Below are 26,195 nucleotides of genomic sequence, written 5' to 3'. Positions count from 1 at the left end.
GGTCTATACAGTATGCTACACAGTAAAGCTGGAAGCACCAGCACCTTCAGGATTTGGCCCTTCATTCCCCTGCAGATACCAGTATCACCAAACACCTCTGTCAACAGACCTCATGACTCCATAATCTCCATTCCTCTCCCGACCTCATATATTGAGAAGCGAAAGACTGAATGTCAATGTCGACATAAGTGAATGTCTCTACAAGTTTGACACTTTCACTGAATACAGATGCACACCATCGAAAGTCTGGATCTCAATTTTGATGTAGGACAAGACCACAAACCCAGCGACTCCAACTCTTCACTCAGCTTCTCAGGGGCTGCAATCAGGGTATCCACTGATTCTGCAAAGATAATGTCATTGTCTACAAAAGTCAGTAAACATTTCTCTGCCTACAAAGGAAGGTAAGGCAATGCTACCTACAACCCTATCAAACACTCAGTCCATGCAAGCATTGAAGAGTGTAGAAGCCAGAACACATCCCTGTGGAACACCAAACACTCTGTCAACGTGAAAAAACAACATGAGGTGCAAAGACTCACTGCCTTCAATGAATACTCAGAGCTAGGACGCAGTTGTATGACTTCTCTGGTGTGAAGTCAGACTGCTCCAGTCAGTGAGTGGCAACAGGGCCTGAATCTTCTTCGGAATAATCCTTACATGCACCTTTACTGGCACAGAGAGCAGTGTAATAGTCCCATAGCTGCTGTAATTCAGGCGATCAGCGTTCCCTTTCCAGAGACAACAACTATCACCCAGATCAAAACAAAGGATCACTTGCAATAGCAAGAGAAGAGCCCATCTTCTCACCTAGAGGAGTTAAGCCCTGATACTCCAGATTGCTGCTTCCCCCGCCTTCAGCTGGTTCACTGCCTTTATGGTCTCGCCAATGGTGGTTTGCAGTTGACTGGAGGACCAGCCATAAGGACCCCCGGCACCGGAGACGTCCACCATCACAGTTATTGGCTGCTAACAATATTGTAGCCATAAAGCTTCTACACACATTGGCCACTTTATGAGGTACACTTTACTAGTACTGAGTTGGACCCCATTTTGCCCTCAGAACTACCTTAATTGTTTGTGGCATAGATTTAACAAGGTTTTTCAAAACATTCCTCATCCATATTGACACGATGGCATCACGCAGTTGCCCATTCAACCAGTCTGTCCATTCTCCTCTGACATTAACAAGGCATTTTCACCCACACAACTGTCACATGCTGGATATCTTCTCTTTTTCAGACCTTTCTCTGGAAACTCTAGAGATGGTTGTGTGTGAAAATCCCAGTAGATCAGCCAGTTCTGAAATACTCAGACCAGCCTGTCAGGCACCAATAATCACGCCACTTTCAAAGTCACTTAAAATCCTCTTTCTTCCCCATTCTGATGTTCTGTTTGAACTTCAGCAAGTCGTGTCTTCACCACATCTACAACCCCTGGCAAAAATTATGGAATCACCGGCCTCGGAGGATGTTCATTCAGTTGTTTAATTTTGTAGAAAAAAAGCAGATCACAGACATGACACAAAACTAAAGTCATTTCAAATGGCAACTTTCTGGCTTTAAGAAACACTATAAGAAATCAGGAAAAAAAAATTGTGGCAGTCAGTAATGGTTACTTTTTTAGACCAAGCAGAGGGAAAAACATATGGACTCACTCAATTCTGAGGAAAAAATGATGGAATCATGAAAAACAAAAGAACGCTCCAACACATCACTAGTATTCTGTTGCACCACCTCTGGCTTTGGTAACAGCTTGCAGTCTCTGAGGCATGGACTTAAATGAGTGACAAACAGTACTCTTCATCAATCTGGCTCCAACTTCCTCTGATTGCTGTTGCCAGATCAGCTTTGCAGGTTGGAGCCTTGTCATGGACCATTTTCTTCAACTTCCAAAGATTTTCAATTGGATTAAGATCCGGACTATTTGCAGGCCATGACATTGACCCTATGTGTCTTTTTGCAAGGAACGTTTTCACAGTTTTTGCTCTATGGCAAGATGCATTATCATCTTGAAAAACGATTTCATCATCCCCAAACATCCTTCCAATTGATGGGATAAGAAAAGTGTCCAAAATATCAACGTAAACTTGTGCATTTATTGATGATGTAATGACAGTCATCTCCCCAGTGCCTTTACCTGACATGCAGCCCCATATCATCAATGACTGTGGAAATTTACATGTTCTCTTCAAGCAGTCATCTTTATAAATCTCAGTGGAACGGCACCAAACAAAAGTTCCAGCATCATCACCTTGCCCAATGCAGATTTGAGATTAATCACTGAATATGACTTTCATCCAGTCATCCACAGTCCACGATTGCTTTTCCTTAGCTCATTGTAACCTTGTTTTTTTCTGTTTAGGTGTTAATGATGGCTTTCTTTCAGATTTTCTGTATGTAAATCCCATTTCCTTTAGGCGGTTTCTTACAGTTCAGTCACAGACGTTGACTCCAGTTTCCTCCCATTCATTCCTCATTTGTTTTGTTGTGCATTTTTGATTTTTGAGACATATTGCTTTAAGTTTTCTGTCTTGATGCTTTGATGTCTTCCTTGGTCTACCAGTATGTTTGCCTTTAACAACCTTCCCATGTAGTTTGTATTTGGTCCAGAATTTAGACACAGCTGACTGTGAACAACCAACATCTTTTGCAACATTGCGTGATGATTTACCCTCTTTTAAGAGTTTGATAATCCTCTCCTTTGTTTCAATTGACATCTCTCGTGTTGGAGCCATGATTCATGTCAGTCCACTTGGTGCAACAGCTCTCCAAGGTGTGATCACTCCTTTTTAGATGCAGACTAACGAGCAGATCTGATTTGATGCAGGTGTTAGTTTTGGGGATGAAAATTTACAGGGTGATTCCGTAATTTATTCCTCAGAATTGAGTGAGTCCATATTTTTTCCCTCTGCGTGGTCTAAAAAAGTAACCGTTACTGACTGCCACAATTTTTTTTCTTGATTTCTTATAGTGTTTCTTAAAGCCAGAAAGTTGCCATTTGAAATGACTTTAGTTTTGTGTCATGTCTGTGATTTGCTGTTTTTCTACATAATTTAACAACTGAATGAACATCCTCCGAGGCCGGTGATTCCATAATTTTTGCCAGGGGTTGTAGATGCAATGAGCTGCTGCCCTGTGATAGGCTGGTTAGCCATTTGTGTTAAGCAATTTAACAGGAGTACCCAATAAAGTGGCCGGTGACTGAATGTATAGAGGTAGTAAGTGTAACCACACCCCATGTCAATAATGAAGCAACACTCCCTCTGTGTGTGTGTGTGCGTGTGTGTTGTAATCTGAGCTTTTCTCTTCCTTGTTTAAACAGCAGGGTTGGCTGCACATGTACTTTTAGTGGAAAGTGGTGTTTTGGTCCTGCAAGTCTGGTGCTCGTGTGACAGCCAACAGCACACAATCATTCACAACACCTTCAAAGTAACCTGCCTGGAGAAGCCATCAACCTGCTATGTGCTGAGCAGCATTTCAAACAGTGAAAGTATCTCTTAAGAAAAAACATAAAAATTACACAAGCCCCAAAAGACACTTATGGAATTAACTATAAAATGGAAATGTCACTTTGAAACATTTACTGTTGAAGAAAAATGAAAGCCAACGCCACCCACCCCCTTCCCCGGACGCATCAAGCAGACAGTCACCGATATTACAAGAGGCTGAGCTCAAGGGCGCAAAGCGACACCACCCCCCGATTATACAGAACTTTAAATGTCTTAAACCAAGAAGATGTAGGTTTTCTTTGCAGCCACCGACTCCAGCAGGTGATTTCACTGATGAACTCGTCCCATCTGCTCAAAGTGACGTTCAACAGTGAAATCACTGACTGGAGTCAGTGGCTGCACAGAAAGCCTGCATCCTCTTGGCCCTTTCTGGAATACTTTGGACACCACTGTCTTAAACTAAAAAGTTAGAGAAAGAAATAGATTAAAAATTTCACCCCCATACAGTTGTCATGAAGGAAGAAACGACTTATAGAAATGTTTTTGTACCAGGCTGTAAACATGTTTATTTCTGCTCTAAAGTTGGACATTTTAACATGGACTTGAATAGGAACCTGCTCCAGTGCCCAGTCAAGTAAATTTTTTTGTCTTCCAGTAGGGTTTCATCTGACACGAAGCCTCCCGCTTGATAACTAAGTGCACTTCAACCTGGAAGCTACCCAACATTAGACTGACCCTGATTCTGTGTTGAAAATCATGTAGCTTTGGCCTTAGCTTCTGTGTACAGCAGTGGTGGGGCACAGTTCTGCTAATCCACTAACTGCCAATTATCGAAGCAAACTTTTTTGTTAACAGATTACCTTTTCAGCTAACTTCAAAAACCATCAGCGGACTAATTAGCTCCCAATAACTTTTAGACCACTAACTTTTTTTTTTTTTAACATAGTAACTGTCAAAAAAACCTAAACCCTGTTGGCTCCTGTCTGCTTTGTATTTTACAGCAGTGAGACAGCTAAGAGGAGGTGAGCTCAACTCTACCCCAGCAGAAGGGGCCTGGCCACCAGGCTGCTACACAGAGAGAAGGGGGGTAAAAAAAAAAAAAAAAAAAAAGACATTACCCTTTACAGCATGCAGTGGTCCAACCGTGAGTATAGTTTAACAACAATGTCAACTCTGTCAATCGCACAAAGTGAAAATATATCTTTTAATTTAAAAAAAAATGCACTAATTCTGAAGTTTTGAACATATTACCACACACAGATGCCAAACTGCATTATGGGTAAACTGAGCCTGCAATCCCCGATTGGATGATTCATTGAACCAATGTAAAATTTAACGTGTGTGTTGGTTTTTACAAATAAATGTGTATTTGTAAAATGTTATTTTTTTCATTTGTAAAAAAAAAAAAAAAAAAAAGGCATTTGCAAAACTGAAAATTCTGTTAAGCTGTGATTCAGCCAGGCAGCAACAACCATGTGATATAACCAGGCATCATTCCCACTGCCATCCAGTAGATGGGAGTGTTCTATGCATTTTGGCCCATCTACTGGATGGCATATTATGTTACTATGCTTTTTACTCTTTTACTATGCTTTGTATTATTTTGTTTTCTGAATTGTTTTGTGTGAAGCACCTTGAGGCGACTCTGGTGTGATTTGGTGCTATATAAAGTAACTAAATTGAACTGAAATTGAGGCTCAGTTCACCCATAATGAAGTTTGGCATCTGTGTGCTAATATGTTCAAAACTTCAGAATTAGTGCATTATTTTAAAATTAAAATATATGTGTTATATTTTCAATTTCTACAAATGACAGACTTGACAATGTAGTTAAACTATCTGGATTAATTTGGTTTATAAATCAAAACCATAAGTCAAACCTGCTTTCCTTTTCAAGACGTCTGCCTCATGGTTGGACCACTGTATGCTATAAAGGGTAATGGCACTTCCCTACAGCAGTGGGCAGGGCACACAAACACAGAAGCACTGACTAATTTGCTGTGTTTGGGTTTGTGACTGCCTTTGATTCAATCAGAAGCATTGGCGGTGTTAAAACTTAAAGTTAGTTTGTTAGTAGCTGAGAGTGTACCGGAGACAATACTAAAAGTTATCAGTTAGCTGTAGCTTCCGATAAATTTTTTGGTAGTTTATCGGTTAAGCATGATAAAAGATAACTTTTCAGTTAGTTGATTAGCGGTCATCAAAGCTAACTTTTTGGTTAGCTGTGCCCACCACTGGTGTACAGTGAGGTGAAACATGGCGTACAAGTGTCATCGAGCACCAAGAAGAAAAAACAGAAAACTAAAAGACACAAATCCACAGACCCTCTTCACCCACAGGAGATCAGAGAAAACTACAAAGACGGTAACCAACAGCCAAAAGCTACTAAAAAAAACCCCAAAACATTAGGCCATCTATCAAAACAAAAGAAGAACACAAAGTGAAAGGTGTCAACTCACACTTCAGAGTGGGTAATGTCATCCAAAGTGGCTGAGGCAGTAAGATATCTGAAGACAAAACAGCATGATCATGACACAGAGAAAAACAGACACAATACAGCTCAGTAAACATCCACAGTTCTTTTTTTGTTTGTTTCTTAAGGTTTCTGGAGGACATTAAATTTGTTTGACTTATAACAGTGATAATAAAACTAAAAATATGGTTGTAAATGACAACAACATAACTGTTTCAGCTAAACAGTTTGTGTAAATGTCAGACATGGTAAAAATTTAATAAACAGGTTTGCTCATATTTGAGGAATGATGATCTCACAGCCGGAGAGAAATGTTTTTCCATTCCGGTGTGGTGCTAATAAATCAGTTTTTACAGAAGAGAAATTGAGACGGCGCTGTGGTGTCCGCCTGAAATGAGCACAATGTTGCCAAGTGTACAACACAGCCAGTTCATACATACCAGCTTGCAATGTCACCGTCTGTTTACAGCTGCACTTAACACACAAACAGGCCTTCTGTTTGAGCTACAACTACCTATCAGAGCCTCAAATTGAAATGGGGGATGGATAAATTAGAGTTTTAAATATAGATAATCATGATATGGACATGCACAAAAATGGTGATGATTCCTAACATTTCATTATCAATCCCTTATGACAAAGAAATGTAACTGAGGTTTGATGTGTTACAGCTTCAACATAAAATTTAGGATAAATAAATATAACCAACAACCACCCAATGGAGGTCACACTGCCTTCACTCAGATTGGCAGCTGCCATATCATATTGCTGAATATTTGCAAAAAATAAGACTTAACTATTTTGGCCCAACCTAGCTCACACCAGAGTCACCACTCGTCTCTTGTTGCTATGAATGAAAGGCAGCTGGTCGCTTTGCCTCAGTCTCTGGTCGCGAATGTGACCAAGGGGCGATGGGGTCCCAGCCATGCTTGACAGCATTGTAAACAATGCCATCAATGCACCCTCAGCTGGAAGAACTACATAATCACACCATTTCCAAATCATAAGATGTTTATCTACCTTTTTATAGAAACCGTTCTGTAATGACATCCCAGGACTTATGCTAAAACCAGGTGGAAACTGCTAAGAAAACAGCAAATTGTTTTACTGCTGAACAAGGTTCAATTTCACTCACTAACCACTGCTGCTATTTTCTAATGCAGCATCATATTATAGAAAGACTTTAACCTGCACATTATTTAAATACTTCAGGGCAGCATTTCTACAGCTTTTACTTAATTCAGTACCAAAATCTCAGCCCAGTAATCAGGATCTGAAATGGGGGGGGGGGGGGGGGGGGATTTTGGTGAAAGTGGACCTTTGTTGGCAGGGGGTCTGGGGACTGCTCTAGGCCCCCAGAAAAATGTTTTGTTTGTTTTTTTTTATGTGCAGGAATGCATTCTGGAGGGTTTTTTGATTACTATTTTACCACCCATATTCCCTTAGTATCACTACTACTACTACTATTATTATTATTATTATAAGTAGTATCTTCAAAAATGTCTTCAGAAGTGAACCTTTAATCAAGGGGTGTTATGGAGAGCACAACTCCCCCCCACCCACCCTGTTTCCATCTGGATACACCCCTGGTTTGTATCCTCTGAGCAGGAACAACAAAGAACCTGATTGAGAGGCAAGAAGGTGTTCTGAGCAAATTTTACGTTTTAGGCGTATTTTGGGGAAGACAAAGCGTCAGCGTTTGCTAACGCACTGCAGGTCACTGTCGTGTTTAACCACAGCACAGCCACAGTATTTAACCACAGCAAAGACACAGAGACACTCAGAGAAAACTTTGAAAGAAAAGTTTGAAAGTGTGTTTGTAAAACTCGATTGTCACTGCACTGTGAGCATCAAAAAAAAAAAAAAAAAAAACACAGAACAGAGATGCTATTCTAAAAATTGATTTTCACCCGAGGCCATCAAATATGGCCATTGGGTACTGCAATGACTTTGCGTCCGGCCGTCCGTGCTCAGCATAAGTCCAGTCCTATTACTGCCAGAGTCTTCACAGTCACAAGGAACATTCTTGGAACACAGACCTTGGACAAGTTCAGAGATGGTAAATCTTGATGCTTAATGCTGCGTTCACACCGGGTGCAACCAGACACCACAAATTTGCATCGGTCGCGTGGTGACGGACATGCCACCATCGCCCGGTGTGTCGCTCTGCTGTCGCTGCGAAAATTCGCAAAAAATATATATAACCTCTGTTATATATTATGTAAAAGCTGGAGACAAATACTCATACAGCCAAGGGCCCAAAACAACCCATGCTTAATAAATGAAGTGCTATTTCGAAAAAGTATATATATATATATATATATATATATATATATATATATATATATATATATATATATATATATATATATATATATATATATATATATATATATATATATTTTTTTTTTTTTTTTTTTTTTTTTTTTGCGGCTGCACAGGAAAAACACCTCCGTGTTGATAACATTTGTAAAATCCAGGCGGCTTTTGATGGCTTTCAGTGGAGTATATGAGAAATTGTTTAACAGCTGGACATGTTCCAACTTGTCCTTAAGGCTTCCAACAGAGGTGTTTTTCCTGTGGCGGAGCATCGCAGCGGCTGCGAGCCGACGCTGCAATCCGTCCGCACGTCTTTCATTTAAAAAAAACAAAAAACTCCTTTAACAGTGGAATATCCGGATAAAATGCTGAAACCGACTTCTTCTGAAACTTCTGTTCTCTCACGACATCCTGGATCAATAGAGCCTGAAATATGGAGGTTTTCAGCTTGAAACAGGCTGACGACGGCGCCTGGGAGCGCTGCGCGACGTCTCGCACCGTGGGAAGTCCTTAAAGCGACAGTATCACCTCAAAATCTCTCATCAGCCGTTAAAATTTTCACTGAAAACCAGCTTAATTTTTCGAACCGTGTCCACTTCGATGTGTCTCACAGGTTAAGAAAAAATTTTGATCAAACAAAGCGCCAGTCTCTCAGCAACTTCTCAGACAAAGGAAGTCCGACGAGGGGCTGGACGACTCCTCCCACAAGGAGTGCTCACAGGCGACTGACGTCTCCGACAAGCGTGGAAAAACTCACGTATGCGCACGAGGGTTCAAGCATGTCTGACGTAAAAACATATGAATGAAATCCATATAGTTTTTGAAAAAATAAAAAGGACCTATACTTTATTGACAGACCTCGTGTGTATATATATATATATATATATATATATATATATATATATATATATATATATATATATATATATATATATATATTAGGGGTGTCGGGGGGGAATCGATTCACGTCTGAATCGCGATTCTGAACCGATCCAAAATGTCCAAGAATCGATCTTTAAAAAGCATTTTTTAAAACATTTTCTTGCTTACTCGCTGCATATACTGTTTGTCAGGCAACGGCTTCTGTACTACAGCGTCCCCGCGAGGGGAGGGGGGTCCGGAGTGCTTCAAACACTCGTGAGCTGCGGAGTTCAGTGGCTGTAGCTTAGCATGGCGGACGAAGACCTAATTCAGCCAGCACCGTCTCTGCTGAAGGTAAATGTTTGAGCGCATTTTGGATTTTATTATTTGCTGCGTAAGAAGGAGCTTGACATGACTTATGCAGTGTGCAAAATCTGCAAAACGAAAGTCAAGTACTTCGGAAACACGTCAAATCCACAAGCTCACATGCTACGTCATCACCCGGAGAAAAAAGAGGGGAGCAGCAGTCTCAGCCGACTACTGACCAGCGCTTCGCTAAACTGCCAGCCAACTCCGAACGAGCAAAGCAGATAAGTAAATTTACATTTAGAATCACTTGATTAACCCTGTAAAGCTGCATTTTCTTAAACATAAACATTTTTTAAGTAATATAACTATTTCTCAGAGCTCTTTGAATCGAAAATCGATTCTGAATCGAATCGTCACCCCAAGAATCGGAATCCAATTGAATCATGAGTTGTTGTACGATTCACATCCTTAATATATACTCAACAAAAATATAAATGCAACACTTTTGGTTTTGCTCCCATTTTGTATGCGCTGAACTCAAAGATCTAAAACTTTTTCCACATACACAATATCACCATTTCCCTCAAATATTGTTCACAAACCAGTCTAAATCTGTGATAGTGAGCACTTCTCCTTTGCTGAGATAATCCATCCCACCTCACAGGTGTGCCATATCAAGATGCTGATTAGTGCACAGGTGTGCCTTAGACTGCCCACAATAAAAGGCCACTCTGAAAGGTGCAGTTTTGTTTAATTGGGGGGGATACCAGTCAGTATCTGGTGTGACCACCATTTGCCTCATGCAGTGCAACACATCATCTTCGCGTAGAGTTGATCAGGTTGTCAATTGTGGCCTGTGGAATGTTGGTCCACTCCTCTTCAATGGCTGTGTGAAGTTGCTGGATATTGGCAGGTACTGGTACATGCTGTCGTATACGCCGGTCCAGAGCACCCCAAACATGCTCAATGGGTGACATGTCCGGTGAGTATGCCGGCCATGCAAGAACTGGGACATTTCAGCTTCCAAGAATTGTGTACAGATCCTTGCAACATGGGGCCATGCATTATCCTGCTGCAACATGAGGTGATGTTCTTGGATGTTGGCACAACAATGGGCCTCAGGATCTCGTCACGGTATCTCTGTGCATTCAAAATGCCATCAATAAAATGCACCTGTGTTCTTCGTCCATAACAGACGCCTGCCCATACCATAACCCCACCGCCACCATGGGCCACTCGATCCACAACATTGACATCAGAAAACCGCTCACCCAGACGACGCCACACACGCTGTGTGCCATCTGCCCTGAACAGTGTGAACCGGGATTCATCCGTGAAAAGAACACCTCTCCAACGTGCCAAATGCCAGTGAATGTGAGCATTTGCCCACTCAAGTCGGTTACGACGACGAACTGGAGTTAGGTCGAGACCCTGATGAGGACGACGAGCATGCAGATGAGCTTCCCTGAGACGGTTTCTGACAGTTTGTGCAGAAATTCTTTGCTTATGCAAACCGATTGTTTCAGCAGCTGTCCGAGTGGCTGGTCTCAGACGATCTTGGAGGTGAACATGGTGGATGTGGAGGTCCTGTGCTGGTGTGGTTACACGTGGTCTGCGGTTGTGAGGCTGGTTGGATGTACTGCCAAATTCTCTGAAACGCCTTTGGAGATGGCTTATGGTAGAGAAATGAACATTCAATACACGAGCAACAGCTCTGGTTGACATTCCTGCTGTCAGCATGCCAACTGCACGCTCCCTCAAATCTTGCGACATCTGTGGCATTGTGCTGTGTGATAAAACTGCACCTTTCAGAGTGGCCTTTTATTGTGGGCAGTCTAAGGCACACCTGTGCACTAATCATGGTGTCTAATCAGCATCTTGATATGGCACACCTGTGAGGTGGGATGGATTATCTCAGCAAAGGAGAAGTGCTCACTATCACAGATTTAGACTGGTTTGTGAACAATATTTGAGGGAAATGGTGATATTGTGTATGTGGAAAAAGTGTTAGATCTTTGAGTTCATCTCATACGAAATGGGAGCAAAACCAAAAGTGTTGCGTTTATATTTTTGTTGAGTGTATATGCTCATGTAGCAGAGCATATTTTAGCATTGCACTATATTTACATTTTCTAACAATATATACAAAGTCATTCCCAAAATAAAAAAAAAAAAAAAAAAATGGACCCTCTAGTTTGTTCATGCTTCAGCGATCATCACTGTAATCTTCAAACTCACAGCATTATTAAATTATATTGCGCTAAACATATCAAGTGGGGTGGGGTGGGGGGGGGGCAGGTTTTGAACATGACCTACTTCTACTTAGTCCACATCAGTCAAAGAGGTCACAGAGCACTCGTTTGAACTTGTCCAAGATTTTGCTGCAGACAGCACGTGTTTCCAACAGGAACATGATACCTGGAAGAGTCCACCTACTGTGATGACAAGGGGGGTGACAGACGCACGCACAGAGACACACAGAACCTAAAATGTTCTGTTCCAAATCAGAGTCAGCTGTTCGTCACTCTGTCAGGTTGACCTGAATTAACTAAGACTGCCTGCCAATCCAGCTCATTTCACGAGACGTCACATGGAAAATTCCATGAGTGTCGACCTCACAGCAGCAGAGGTTTGGTACCAACGGGCAGACAAGTCACCCACTCGCTCTGTCTTGCAACAGCATGTTTCTTGTACAAATCACATCATTAAACCTACACCTAATAATTATGCTGATTACCTATTAATCATAGACTATTTTAACAAATCATTGACTGCTCCAATACATCTGTCAGACCTGAGGTGCCTTCCTCACTGTCATAAATAACACAGCACTGCTGTGAGGACACCTGTTCAAGCTGCAGTTCTCAGCTCTGCTGGACATACAGGCGACAGGAATTGTCTGAATAACTAAAGATACTGAAGACGACGGGAAACAGTGAGAACGCGTCATCATTTCTCAGCTGAGGAAGAGTCAGGACAGTTGCCAGAGGAAGTAGGAAGAAAAAAAAAAGCCTGTTGATGCTGATAAGAGCGAGACGGTTTAAAAAGAAAAATGCCACAAATGACACTAAGCATGATTTCAGAATTCATCAAGCGATTAATGAGGTTGTAAGGTTAGACCTTAGTAGAGTCAATCACCTTGAAGCAGCATTGTTGTGATTTGGCGCTACACAAATAAAATAAATTGAACTAAAATTGAATAATAATAAATTAATTCATCCCAATCATTCAAGAAGCCAAAAGATTGTGTTTGTCTAAACAGCCCAATCTGAAACATGTTCAAAGTGGTTTAAAGGCATTTTAAACTAATCTGTTGGTGCTACAGAACATTTTAAAACAAGCAACCTTCATGCTGGTGCACATACTGTAATGGCTCATTAGCCAACGAAGTTAGGTGGAAGTTATGTTTTCACCACTGTTTGTCTGTGTTTGTGAACAGCCTGTAACCCACAATTTTTCATATATTGTTATGAAAAAGGTCCAGCGTGTACCCCGCAATACACGCCATGACTGCTGGGACAGACTCCAGCCCTTCACAGGAGTAAGCAGGTATAGAAAATGAATGAATGAAAGATGTGACTCAATCGATAAGCAAACTTCTAAACTGGTCCATGAATCAATTTTAAAATTTTAACGTGATAAAACTAATTCATCTTGTTTCGCTTCAAATTTTTCAAACTCTCAAAGTTCAAAGGTCACCTCGACATTCTCATCGGGGAAAGTAAAAACTAAAATCAACATGTCCAATACTGGTAGCTGGTATAATTGATGAATGTACCCGTGTGAACTTTAGGACCAGTTCACAATTTACTGTTTCGATATGGGAAAGACATGCTATGCAAAAAAAACAACAAAAAAAAAACGCTGGTCTAATCTTCTGAAATTCTTTAACTGCATGTGGTGCTGCCCCCAGTGGTTAATAAAAGGTGAACATAGGCACTGCTGCAATGCCAATGGACTTTTACACAGTAGAAAAACCTAAAGGAGATCCAGGTTTTTCATGTAATATGTATCTGAAGGTAAGCAATTGCACTTCTGGCAAATCTGTCGTGAAAAACAAAACTGTATGCATAATAAAATGTGTCATTCCTGAATAGCACTGTTACATATTGTTTGATGAGGGACAGATGCACATCTCCAATAATTTCTCACATAGCTAGCGGACCAAATGTTCCTCTTTGTGGTTGCCATCTTAATTTCAAAGATTCAAAGAAATTTTGTCATATGCACAGAAGAACATGTTCCCTGCACAATGAAATGTGTCTACTGCATTTGGGGTTTTTTTGAGACTTCCTTCTGACTTTTTGGGTTTTAAGCAGGAGGTGTCAGAAAAGTTACTTAATTTCTCACATAGCTAGTGGGCCAAATGTTCCTCTTTGTGATTGCCATCTTAATTTCAAGATGACAACTGTTCAAGATGGCAACTGTTAAGACTGTTTAACCTTTAAGCCAATTAAAACGGGCTCATCTCAAAACAGATGAGCACATTTTGACTTCAGCAGCTTTTCAACTACCAAAATAGGTTAGCACAACAGAGGAGGATGAATGTTTTTTGTCATGCTTATTCATATTTGTCCTTGTTCTTTTCCATTTGAGAAGACAGACAAAAAAAACAAAAGAAAAAAAAACACAGCAAAAGCAGTCAGAGACGAGTGGACAAACAGATGAGTCAGATACACAAGTCAAACTTCAACACACAAGACACATTCCTGCACAACCAGTTTAACAACACACAGTGGAGAAGGAAATTAATAGAGCAGTATCATGAACAGCTGTTCAGAACTGTATTGTTACACGAGGGGTGGAAGCAACTAAAAGGAAATGATGAAAAAATGAAGGTGATGAAAATACACAAGTTAAGTGACGAATTATCAAGTGGGCTGATTCATTTTAAAAACAGAGTTGATTAAAATAGTCAAGATATGATGAAAATGAAGCCGAGTTTCATCACTTTCCACCAACTTACAAGGATCATTCACAACACAAAATATCTATTTATCATTTCAGGAAAGACTCAACTGTAGAAGTAACAAAAATAATTGATAAAAATACATGTGAACTGACAAATGGGGAGATTAACATCTGACATTCCACCAAAAATCCAACTGATTAACATTTACAGCAAGCAAACTATTTCAAATCATTAAAAAAAAAACAAAAAAAAAAACAACTCTGCAAACCGCTGAACTCAATTTTTGTCCAGTGTGCTGAAATTTCTCAGTCCAGAGGGAGGAATAATAATAATAATAATACCCCCAGCAAAGTGCAGACTTCCGTACCAGCCAAAGACTGACAATATTTCTGTAAAATCAAAGTTTTGTCAGAAGAGTTCTCTCACTTCCCTTTCTCAATTTCCTGCCACAGTAAGATCTAAGCCCAGGATCAGCCCGGCCCAAAAAAAACTACACCAGTTAGAAAGTGGGAGTGGCTATTGATTGACTTTTTTTGACATCATATCACAACTGTTTATCAAATGTGCTTTAAATTTAATCAAATACTATATTTTCTGGAATACAAGTCACTTTTTTTTGTTATTTACTTGTTAAGAGGCCCTGTGACTTATAACAATAATATCCATTTACATCTGTATTTCACAGGAATTAAAGCACTAAACAAAACCAGAGCACCACACTCATAGAACGCAAGCCTCCACCAAGTCTCCAATTCCACAAATTTTTACCTTGGAAAAAAGTTTCAAGGTCAAAGTCCTGTCACAAGTGACTTTTCATAAGCAAAAATATAATAAAAAAAAAATATTGATCAAAGGGGCTTTTTAATGTTCAAATCAAATATCCACTAAATCTGCAATACGGATCAGATGCAGATCAAACTTGGTATATTGATTGAGAGTGCCAGTTTGCACCTCACTGTCACAAATGAGAGACTGGGGCACTTCTGATTGAGATACAATACAAAATGAACATCAAATGGACTTTTCAATACTAAATTCAAATGTCCATAAAATCCACAATCCAGATCAGATGTGGCACTGAATGTCACTCTGCACCTCACTTTCAAATATGAGAGTGATTGGGGCACATTTGATGCAGATATAACGTAAAATATACATTAAAGGGGTTTTCAATGTTAAATTTAAATGGTCAGAAAAATCTGTAATCTGGATCAGATCTGAATCAAACACTGCCAGTCGATAAAAGGATACCATCGAACATAATGCTCTCAAATATGAAAAATCTGATCTTTTGTGATGGAGTTATGAATTTTTGAAAATGCGTTCAATGTTAAAGATAGGGATTTTTCCAATTTTCCAAGATTTTTTCTGACTTTAACCTTAAAAATTGGATCAGTTCTTGCCTATCAGGATATGAATCCTCTGTTTAAAAAAAAAAATAAAAATCAGAATGATATGAAAAACTGTGGGTTACAGGCTGTTCACAAACAAACGGGGTGAACACACAACCTCTTGGTGCTCTGGTTTTGTTTAGTGCTTTAATTCCTGTGAAATACAGATGTAAATGATTATTATTGTTATTACCTCTGCCCAACTTCGTTGGTGGAGGTAATAAATTCCGATATTAAAAGAATAAATACGAAGTACACTACAGCAATGCACAAAAATCGCAAATTAATGAGCTTATAAAACAGCAAGAGGTGCAACTTTCACTCCAGAAAACACAATTTTTAACTCATTTTTGTCCTTTTTTTTTTTTTTTAATACTTTTTCACTTGTAAAAAGGTCAAGACCTTACCAGCCCCATGAGCAAGCACACTGGTGACCTGACTGTAATAAGTTTCCAGAAACGTGGACTGCCTTTTGGGCTAATTGACTAATTCTGCGTTCATTGTTTTGATTCTACATTTATCAAAGTGTCTTATGAAACAAATCAATATTACACCCATACTGCTTTTAGTAATAACAAAGACTATTGCTAATGAAAAGTCACTTGCTACTTGTAAGTCATTCAAAACTGAAGCAGTAGTTAATAAATAAAAAAATCATAAAAAAGGACCACGAGATCAATACCACATATTAATATCATGTATTCATTAAGAGGTTAAATGATTTTATATCCAAACATCACATACTAAATGAGCAGCAATATGGATTTAGAAGGGAAGAAAAAAAAAAAAAAAAAAAAAATCGTACTTCATTGCCGGTAATTGATTTTGTGGAACATATTACGAATGCAATTGAAAATAAGCAATATACTGTAGGGATTTTTTCAACTTACAGAAAGCATTGGATACCACAGATCACAACTTATTATTGGACAAATTATGGAAGTATAGCATCAGAGGATTAGCTCACGATTGGATAGCAAGTGAACTGCACAATAGGTATCAATGTATTCATATTGGTGGGATAAATTCTGAATTTTTGAAGTGCATTTGTGGGGTGCCCCAGGCTCAGTCCCTGGGCTTTGCTGTTTATTTTATATATTAATGACATATGTTTAGGTTCTAAGTTTGTGAGTTGTATTTTATTTGCTGATGACACAACTCAAATGATCTCTTTATTTTGGTAAAACAAAGTGTATCATATTTGGAAATAAACCCAGGAATTTATGTAGATATTTTCTAGTACACGATATTGAAATTGAACTTATAAATGAAACTAAATTACAGCAACAATAATAGTAATAACTCATAACTAATAATGTGACAATAAAATTTTAGAGAAAGAGACAAAAAGAACCAGATGAAACAAAAACAGAAAAGATAAAACCAACTAACAATGAAAATAAATAAATACATATAGAAATAACTATTTCCTGTGAACACCTAGTGACTCTTACACCTCCACTTCATCCCTGTTTTATTTAAGTTTAATGACAATTTGTCAAACCATATTTTCAATTTGTTAATTTCTTCAGTGATTTCCTCCAGAACTATCTGCCAAGCTAGAAAACTGCTGTATCCTCGTAAGAGCAGAATACTACTGGAATGAATTTGAATAAGTTGTTTTTTTTTCCCCCCTCACTAAATGGATGCTGCACTCACTGCAGTTTATTGTCTGGAATAGTCCCAGATTGCATTTCAGAGCTTCTAGAATTCAAACATTTTTGTGCGGGTGGTGGTGGGGGGTAATTTTGGGTTTCAGCTTTTGTTTTTCACCACTTTCATCCTTGAATACCTCAATCGTGAGTCACTTTTGTGCAGATTAAAGTCACTAACAGGCTTGGGGAGTAACGGAATACATGTAACGGCGTTATGTAATTAGGATACAAAAAAGGTAACTGTATTCCGCTACAGTTACAGAAAAAAAAGACTTATTCAGATTACAGGTATATTTAGTAAAAATGGGGATTACTTTGCAGGATTACAATTTTAATGCATTTTATGATATTATCCAGGGTTCTAGCTAGTGCAAACTTGCGTTACGGCCCGTTGCGCTATAATTTTGGACCGTTACACTTATTTTCAATACAGCATCTAATCAACTGTTTCTGCAGCGCAACTCCAGTTTGAAGCGTGAATCGAAGCAATGCTTCGATTCAATGGCTCGTGGCTCTTTGATTCGCTGCTCTTCAGAAGCGGTAAGTCCGCTTCTTCACCCCTCTGAAAGCCATGAAAATATGAGTCACTTTTGTGTGGATTAAAGTCACTAACTGGGACTCTGGTCTTGTTGCAGTCGAGAAACGAGAATCAGTCTCCATTTTGTCACGGCTTCAAATGCTGCGCGGCTCTCTGAATTAATAACTTCAAAACGAATCGCCGCTTTAAATAAAATGACACCTCTGACAAACGTTGCAATACAGACAATAAACTACAATCAACTAAAACGTTTTTTCCTCCCAAAATGAGACGTCTTGCATTCTTTATAAACCTGACCTGCAGCACATCTGCAAGAGCGCAGCTCAGAGGTATGGAAATACATTCATGCCAATAATAATGTCTGAAAGGAAATGCTTTTGACAAAAACTAAGATTTTATTTCTGTTTATGTCCAGGGATCAAGGATCCACCATGTAGAGTTTATTATGTCCAGAGTTTAAGGATCCAGTAACGAATTTATATTTATTTACTTTAAGCCTCAATAAAATGTTGTTCAATTTTAATTTAATCAGCTTATAAAGTGCCAAATTACAACAAAAGCCATCTCAAGGTGCCTCACACAGAACAGTTCAACATAAAAAATTTAAATAAAAATAAATAAAAAAATCAAATACCTAATTAAAAACAGAAGTAAAAGAATAAAACATAAAATAAAAACTACTCATAAGAAAGAGAATAAAAATAGGTTTTAAGTCTTGACTTAAAAATGTCCACGGACTCCGACTGCCTCACTGAGGGCCATGTACTGGCTAACTCAGAATGAGATTGCCCACTCAACAAACTTCCCAGCCTTCTGGACATGAAGGGACTTGGTCTGTCGTACCTGGCTTTTCCCCTTTGGGTACCCCTGGAATGGCCAATTTTTAGCTTGAATTTTCAAAAGCTTCCCCCCTTCCGCACCCCCCCCCTCGGTCGCTTCGCTCCCTCGACATTACCATTACGCTAAAATTTTATCCTAGCTAGAACCCTGTTATCTGTATATAATATATTTTTTCTTTGAAACGAAAATGTCCCTTCATGAACAGCGACATGACGTCTCCTAACCGGGCAAAATATTGATGAAGTACATGGATGTTAATGCATTTTCAATGGAGATCCGTGACTGGACACACTCAGAAAAATGCTGGCAAAATACATGTTAAAAAATGAAACTCTGACCTGGATATTGAGCCAGTAAAATTAAATTACATTAAATTATGTCAGGAAAGTATTAAACTTACTCGGACACACACACACAGACACATTGCCAAATATTAGTGTTACACGGATCTGCGTTGTTCCAGCTGCTGAGCTGAGGTGTCCTGCTGCAGCTGCTGTTCAGCGCAGCGTGGCTCCTAAAACCATTACAATACATTTATATACATATTATATTTTTACATAATTATCCTTTATTGACCAAGTTTCAGTCATGAAGTCAGTGGTGTGGGTGCACATCTCTATGTGTGGGTGTGACTGAGGGGCACAGTGCGTGGGTCATTATAATCTCATTATTTTAAGGTGCAAATTAAAAAAATCCCCAGTCTTGTCGAACAATTTTAATCACTAACGACAAGTATTTTAACTAGACATTGGTCTAGCAGTGGAAAATATCAACTAGACATAAGTGAAGAGTTAATGGTCCGTATCATCGGGCGACACGGCAGGAGACATACAGTTGTTTATCATCCAAATATCACGGACAAAGTGACAAGAAGAACCAAAACCACTTACTTATGGAAGGAAATATTGTCTCCCTTGTTCCTCCGTTTGTGGCTTTGCCAACATGCGCAGCTTTCCGGCATATTCCACCTGTTTCTTGAACTTCTATGCACGCAAATCACTAACTTGCCCGGAATTAAAATGGCGACCACGCCTCCTTACTGACAGTATTTACTTAATGGTTTTCATTATGCTTTTGTTCTTATTTTGAAAGTTCAGTAAGTGGACTGATATGTTAAACATGGTGCGAATTCACTGAACAAGTAGCAGACTTTTGTTTTGTATACTGTTCTGCAAGCCACTTTTAATTACAAATTCATCCGCACACGCCTGAGTTTTCATTATCCCTCATTTGTTTGGCATTTTTTGTTGAAAATTTAGCAGGTGAACACTGGGTGTGTTTAAAACAATATTGTGGCGCTCTTAATTCATAATGTGAAGTAAAACAGAGTATGCAGTTTTATTTTTGCTTAATAAACTGTACTATGTAGTACAGACTATTTCTATTTAGTTTCTTTTGTCTGTATTAGCATATTTGATATTGGAGTAATCCAGAAGTAATTGAAAGTAATCAAATTACATTACTTTAATATTATGGTACTTGGATTACATTACTGATTACATTTTTCAACAGGTAACTAGTAACTGTATCGGAATACATTTTTAAAGTAACCCTCCCAACCCTGGTCACTAACTGGGACTCCTGTCTTGTTGCGAGAAAGAAACGAGAATCGTCCTCCGTTCTGTTCACACAGCTCCAAACGCTGAAGAGACTGTCTCAGACGTGCTGCTGAGCTCCGAAATAACGCATGCGCAGTGGAGGCAGGGCGGACCAATTTTTAGGGGGGTGGTGACCGTTCAGTCTGCAGTATTGGATCCACATCACCTCCAAAATTTAATGGGTTCTTCTATGGCCTAATATCCATTTGTGGTGAAAATTTCATCAAAATCCATTCAGTAGTTTTGATGTAATCCTGCTAACAGACAGACAGAGAAATAAACACTGATGATTTTATTACATCCTTGGCGGACCTAATAAAGTATTGTGAAATATCACCTGAATACAGCACTTTCAAATGTCACCAGTTGTAATATAAAAAAATATGTATAACGCAATGCTAAAATACCCTCATCTGTATGAGCCTTGTGTTCTTTATAATTTGCCATTGTTTAATTAAGATCCTGTTGTCTTACATACAGTTTGTACATGTTCAATGAAGCCCCTCTATTAGTCAATCAAAAACAATATTTATGTTTTAACGTCTGCAGAGGAGGAGCACGTTTCGTATCAAATAAAACCATTACACAGACACGTTAGTGGTTTTATATGATAATACAAACAGAACATGGAAACAAAGTTTGACAGAAATCCGTATACAAACAGAGGTTTTGCACCCTTGCAAATGTCCATGACTGGACTTTTGCTGGTTACTGAGTAAAGTCAGTTTAACGCAACCCTTTTTTTTCCTCTATCTTTTTAGTTCATTTGTATTTTTTTCCTTACCCTCTTGGCTCATTTTTTTTTTCTAAGTACTAACTTACATCAGGAGTAGATATTCGGCCCAACATCAGGGCTGCAAGATGTCAGCAACATTACTTTGTCCAGCCGCGGCCATGCAAACTCCGGGTATGAATTAGAGTTTTTTGGGGGGTTTTTTTTGGGGGGGGGGGGGTCCATATGGAAACAAGATATCTGCAATAAAATTTTGAGTTCATGGTGGCTTTGCTTCCATGAACATTTTTTTTTAAACTGTAAAGTTTAATCTACTGATTATTTTGTATATGAGGTGGCCATCACTTGCAATGTCAGGTCAACTTGTTTTAATAATGCAATGCAATATTCTTGTTCTTTAAACATCAGCGGGGCACCCACAATTTAAATAACTGCCCTATGGGGAAAAAAGAGGACATAGAACAGGTCAATGCAAAACTGATTCTTGAGGCAGAAGTGTCCCGCCAGGTAACTCTTCTCTTCTTTTTTGTCTGCTCTGTTTGGTTCTCCCCTTTCATTTGTCCTCTCTCAATTCCCATCTGTTCTTTATCTTCCTCTAAATTTCTGTGTGCACTGTTACAGAGCAGGCATTTTAGCAGTTCACACATTCTTACACATCCACAGACGCCAACAATGAGAACTCTGAAGAAAAACAAGGAAGGCTCGAGCACAAATCTGTCAGATGTTGGTCGCACATTATTACACTATTTCTAACCATTATATTTTTAAGTTATAAAAACAAAAGCAGAAGTAGCAAGTAAACCTACTGTTGAAATGTTGGTTGTACTTACTGTACTTTTATTGAAAATTTATTGAATATTGAAAATGAGAACAGAAAAGGTTAATTTCCCGTTAATTCAACCTGAAGTGTTGGTTGCACTTTATCCAAATAAAATGTGAACGCATTTGCCATTAACTGTTGTTTACTTCTTTGTTTATATCCATAATTAATTTATACCTGATACCCTTACAAGAAACAACAGGAATCTAGGAAACTTAGCCTGCACTGTCCAGTACCCAAGTATTTATTTTAATCACACTGGTTGAATTTTTGGCTAAAATTTACTGAATTGATTTCAAGTCACTGAATCGTTTCAGATCACATCGTTCTACATGAACCAATATCTTCCTTGAATCATATTGGAAACCATGAATCATGATACGAATTGAATTGTTGTTAAAATGAATTGTTACACCCCTATGTTTCTGCCTTACTTGGGACTCTCATCTTCAATACAGAGTGTGTCCCAGACGTCACTGGCAAAAGCCTCTAATGCAAACCTGCAAGAGGTGCTTTTTTATTTTATTTACATGTGCAACTTCCATCCATCCATTTTCTATACCCACTTACTCCAATTAAGGGTCACAGGCATACTGGAGCTTCTCCAGAAACACTGCTAACAGCTAGCAGTGCTAAGTGCTTCAAAGTCCTGTGTCCACACCACAGCTGCTCCGTTGAGATCGCTAACCAGACACCACTTCTGCTGCAAGCCTTAATGGTCACATTCCGGTTATATCAGATAAACAGGCGCGGCTTTCTGAAGTGGAGAAGTGACCTCAATGAAGCAACGACAACTCAAAGTTAGCTAGCTGGTGTACACAGCTGCACAAACACACGCGACATGAACAGTTTCCACTTCTCTTTTCCACTGCAACTTCAAGCGCTCTAATGAGCCACACTGCCACCGTTTCTCTCCATCTGCTCAGTCAAATGCACTTTGTTAGAACCAAGAGTTTATTTGCAAAAAAGGTCCTCAAAATCTTTCAACAGCTTTTTTTTTTTTAAGGAGGTTTTTTTAATTAGTGGCACTGACACACCAATCTGTGCTTAAACTGTGTGTACAAACAGTTCAAGCACAAATCTGGGATTCATCAAGACCAAAATTCCTTTGCACAAACTGGCTATCCATACACTCAAATGAAGGCCCATCTGTCGTAGAAAATGCAAAAACACACCCTGTTACCTCAATGCTTTGTATATTAACACTACTTATACTTTTTAAAAAGGCTTTATTAATAACATAATTATTGAATTTACTGTAGCCTGGAAAAATAATCGATGTATTAAAAAGGTCCATGGAGTAATAGTTAGCAAATAGATGAGTTCATAAATATATAAATAGGTTAAAAAGAGTAAATTCATTTATTTTTGTTTAATAAAAATATTCATTCTTAAAATGCAGTTACAAATTTGTTTTAAAAGTGTCATCGTATATTTAGATTATTTGATTTGTGGTACCTGTGAGATGTGTTATTTTTCTACGCACAGACTGTCCTTGAACGCCACGCAAGTTTTGGAGAGAACACAGTGAAGAAAGGTAGAGAGGGATCCGGTTCGGACAGCCATGGGTCGGCAGCTTGCTTGTCTTGTAAATATAACAGTTATCTGTGTTGTGGTTTTGTCCCTAAAATAATCCACTTTAAGTATCTATGCTAAAGTTTGTGGTGGAGGACATTTGAGCTCCTACTCAGACTGGACCCAGAAAGTACTCTGAGCCACCTGCAGTACTCAGTGTCTCTGTGAACAGTGGGAGACAAGCACAAGGAGTTCGTGACCGGGCGTGGACCATGCACCTGTCTTACTAAAGGAGCTGTGACTGGTAATGCCGAGCTGTGTTTTCACTTGGACCGAGGACTACACAAGGCAGATTGAATCTGGTGGGATTAACACTTACACAAGGTACCTTAAATTTATTTTGTTTGCTCTTTGAGTGAAGTGATCTCGAAGTTTTTGGTCTCTACGAACACAAGCATCAATACAGGCCTGCAACGTAGGGTTAATTTATGGTTTGCCGGCTTTAGCATTAGTTAAGAAACATTTCGTTAAACTATATTGGACTGTTAATTTTGAGTAACACTGTGTGTTGGATTTTTGTGTATTAGCGGTGAAGAGCCTGCTATTACTTTTTATTTTCTCTTAAAATCAGAAAACACTGTTTTATTTTATTTGCCATTTATTATTTTAATAAAAGGGTGGGTTATTGTTCATACGTTACACCTTGTGTCAGGTGTGCCTCATTATGCTCAGATTTGGTGTTTGGTCCTTAATTTTAATACAGTGCAGAGATCCAAAATATTACTTAATCTTTTAAGTAAACACAGAGCAAGACAAACAGAACCCAGAGCCCACTCATTTAATTTGTGAGTATTAAAAAGGCTACATTACTAATGCACTGACCAAATTATTACATAATCATCAACTTTACACCCTTTCATCCTCATTATTAAATATATATAATGCAGTACATGGTGTTTTATTCACTTTTTCAAGCAGTCATGCCATTTTATTTGAAATCATGCTGATTTAATTGCAGTCATTAATGACTGCAGATTAAAGTTGTGACAAATGTGAGAAACCTGGTTAAAGTGGCAAGTAAGGTGACCAGGGTGCAGCAAACCCAGCTGCAGAACATTTAGAGCCTGCATGTTACACATCACTGTCCTGACTGTTAAAGGAATTTAATCTCCTCCCTTCTATTCCTCATTTTGGAAAGACTACAAGAAAAACAAAGTGTGCCTGTATGTCTTTTATTCCTGTGGCCCTTAAGGTGCTCAATTTATCAGGTTAATTTTATTTGCTTATTTATTTATTTATTTATTTATCCATCCATCCATCCATTTTCTTCCACTTCATCCGAGGTCGGGTCGCGGGGGCTGCAGCTCAAGCAAAGCCGCCCAGACCTCCCGATCCACACACACCTCCCCCAGCTCCTCCAGGGGAACGCCGAGGCGTTCCCAAGCCAGCTGCGAGACATAGTCCCTCCAGCGTGTCCTGGGTCTTCCCCGGGGCCTCCTCCCAATGGGACGTGCCCGGAACACCTCTCCAGCGAGGCGTCCAGGGGGCATCCGAAAAAGATACCCCCTATCGCTAACTCTATAATAATATATATTATTCAATATATAATAAGCACTCTCTTAGAGATAGGGTGCTTATTCATTTATTTACTTATTTTATGCTTATTCCTCCATAACAGTTGGATTTTAGATTGTGTAAATTTTTTTATCTTATTTGCTGTTCGGCACTTGATTTCAGATGTATTTATTTAATGCACCCACATACGTACTGTTTAATGTTTAGTTCTTATTCTTTATGGTCAGAGTATTTTTTGTCACTTCGTTGTGGAAATTTCTGTATACTTTTCTATACTTGTATTTATTATGTGTGATGTCATGATGCCTGCTGCAAATCATTTTCCTTTAGGATCGTAATAAAATTTAAGTCACAGCAATTGCAAGTATATTTATAATTTTGAAATAAATGACCTTTGGGTGACACTTTTGTATGCTGGTCTTAATTTTTTTTTTTTTTCTTTTTAAGCATCAACATTGATAAACCTTTTGTGTTTTATTTTATTAAAAACTACATACAAGAGTTCATTTCTCCAGACAATTATTTCAATTTCTGCTGTTGTGAAATTGGTCTTTTTTTTCTTCTCCTCCCACCTTTTTGGGAGGAGAAATGAATGAAATTAATGAATTTAATTTATACACTGCCAAATCACAGCAAGGCTGCCTCAAGGCACTTCACACAAGTAAGGTCTAACCTTACCAAGCTTAATCATAAGTGAGCTTCTTTCACCCTTTCTCCATCAAACAGCAAAACCTGGTGATGTCTTTGTATTGTGAGAGGTGTGGCAGTGTGCAGACTGCAGCTCGCGGACACGCACCTGTCAGCATAGAATTATTCTGATTCACACAGGTACCCAAGACAAACTGACCGGTACTCACTTCTCGTGAATCCACCGGTGACTGTGTTAAGGTACTTATTTTGTGAGGGGAGTGCGAGCATTTGTGCGCTCATATCACTGAATGAGGCCCATTGTTCCAGTTTGTCTTCCTCTATAAATTTAGTGAAGTAAAGTCACCGAGGCGGACTAATTGGATTGTTTGTCTCCATTTTGATGTCAAACAAAAACAGGAAACTCGCTCCGCCTAACAACTGTCAGCTCAGAACATAATCAGCAAAAATTCCAGGAAATGATTCGCTCTGAAACCCTGGGCACTCGATTGTGGCTGCCCGCTGCTCTTCAGGGTTGGACTGTGTGTCTAGAAGCATGTATAAGCCACTGACGTTTT

General features: G+C 39.0%; 1 protein-coding gene across 4 annotated transcripts in view; it reads right to left on the bottom strand.

Moving 5' to 3' along the window:
- tpd52l2b (tpd52 like 2b) overlaps positions 1-26,195 on the bottom strand; it is a 73,349-nt gene that overhangs the window by 21,050 nt on the left and 26,104 nt on the right. For 2 of the 4 annotated variants that reach the window (XM_034171787.1, XM_034171789.1), the window contains exon 4: positions 5,911-5,958. The exons of the other annotated variants lie outside the window; for them this stretch is intronic. In XM_034171787.1, the coding sequence (XP_034027678.1) occupies positions 5,911-5,958 (48 nt within the window). The remainder of the gene's footprint in view (positions 1-5,910; positions 5,959-26,195) is intronic. 4 annotated transcript variants of the gene reach the window in all.

Source organism: Thalassophryne amazonica, chromosome 6 (assembly GCF_902500255.1).
Source record: "Thalassophryne amazonica chromosome 6, fThaAma1.1, whole genome shotgun sequence".
NCBI classification, from domain to species: domain Eukaryota; kingdom Metazoa; phylum Chordata; class Actinopteri; order Batrachoidiformes; family Batrachoididae; genus Thalassophryne; species Thalassophryne amazonica.
This window is presented reverse-complemented; position numbering and strand designations above follow the sequence as displayed.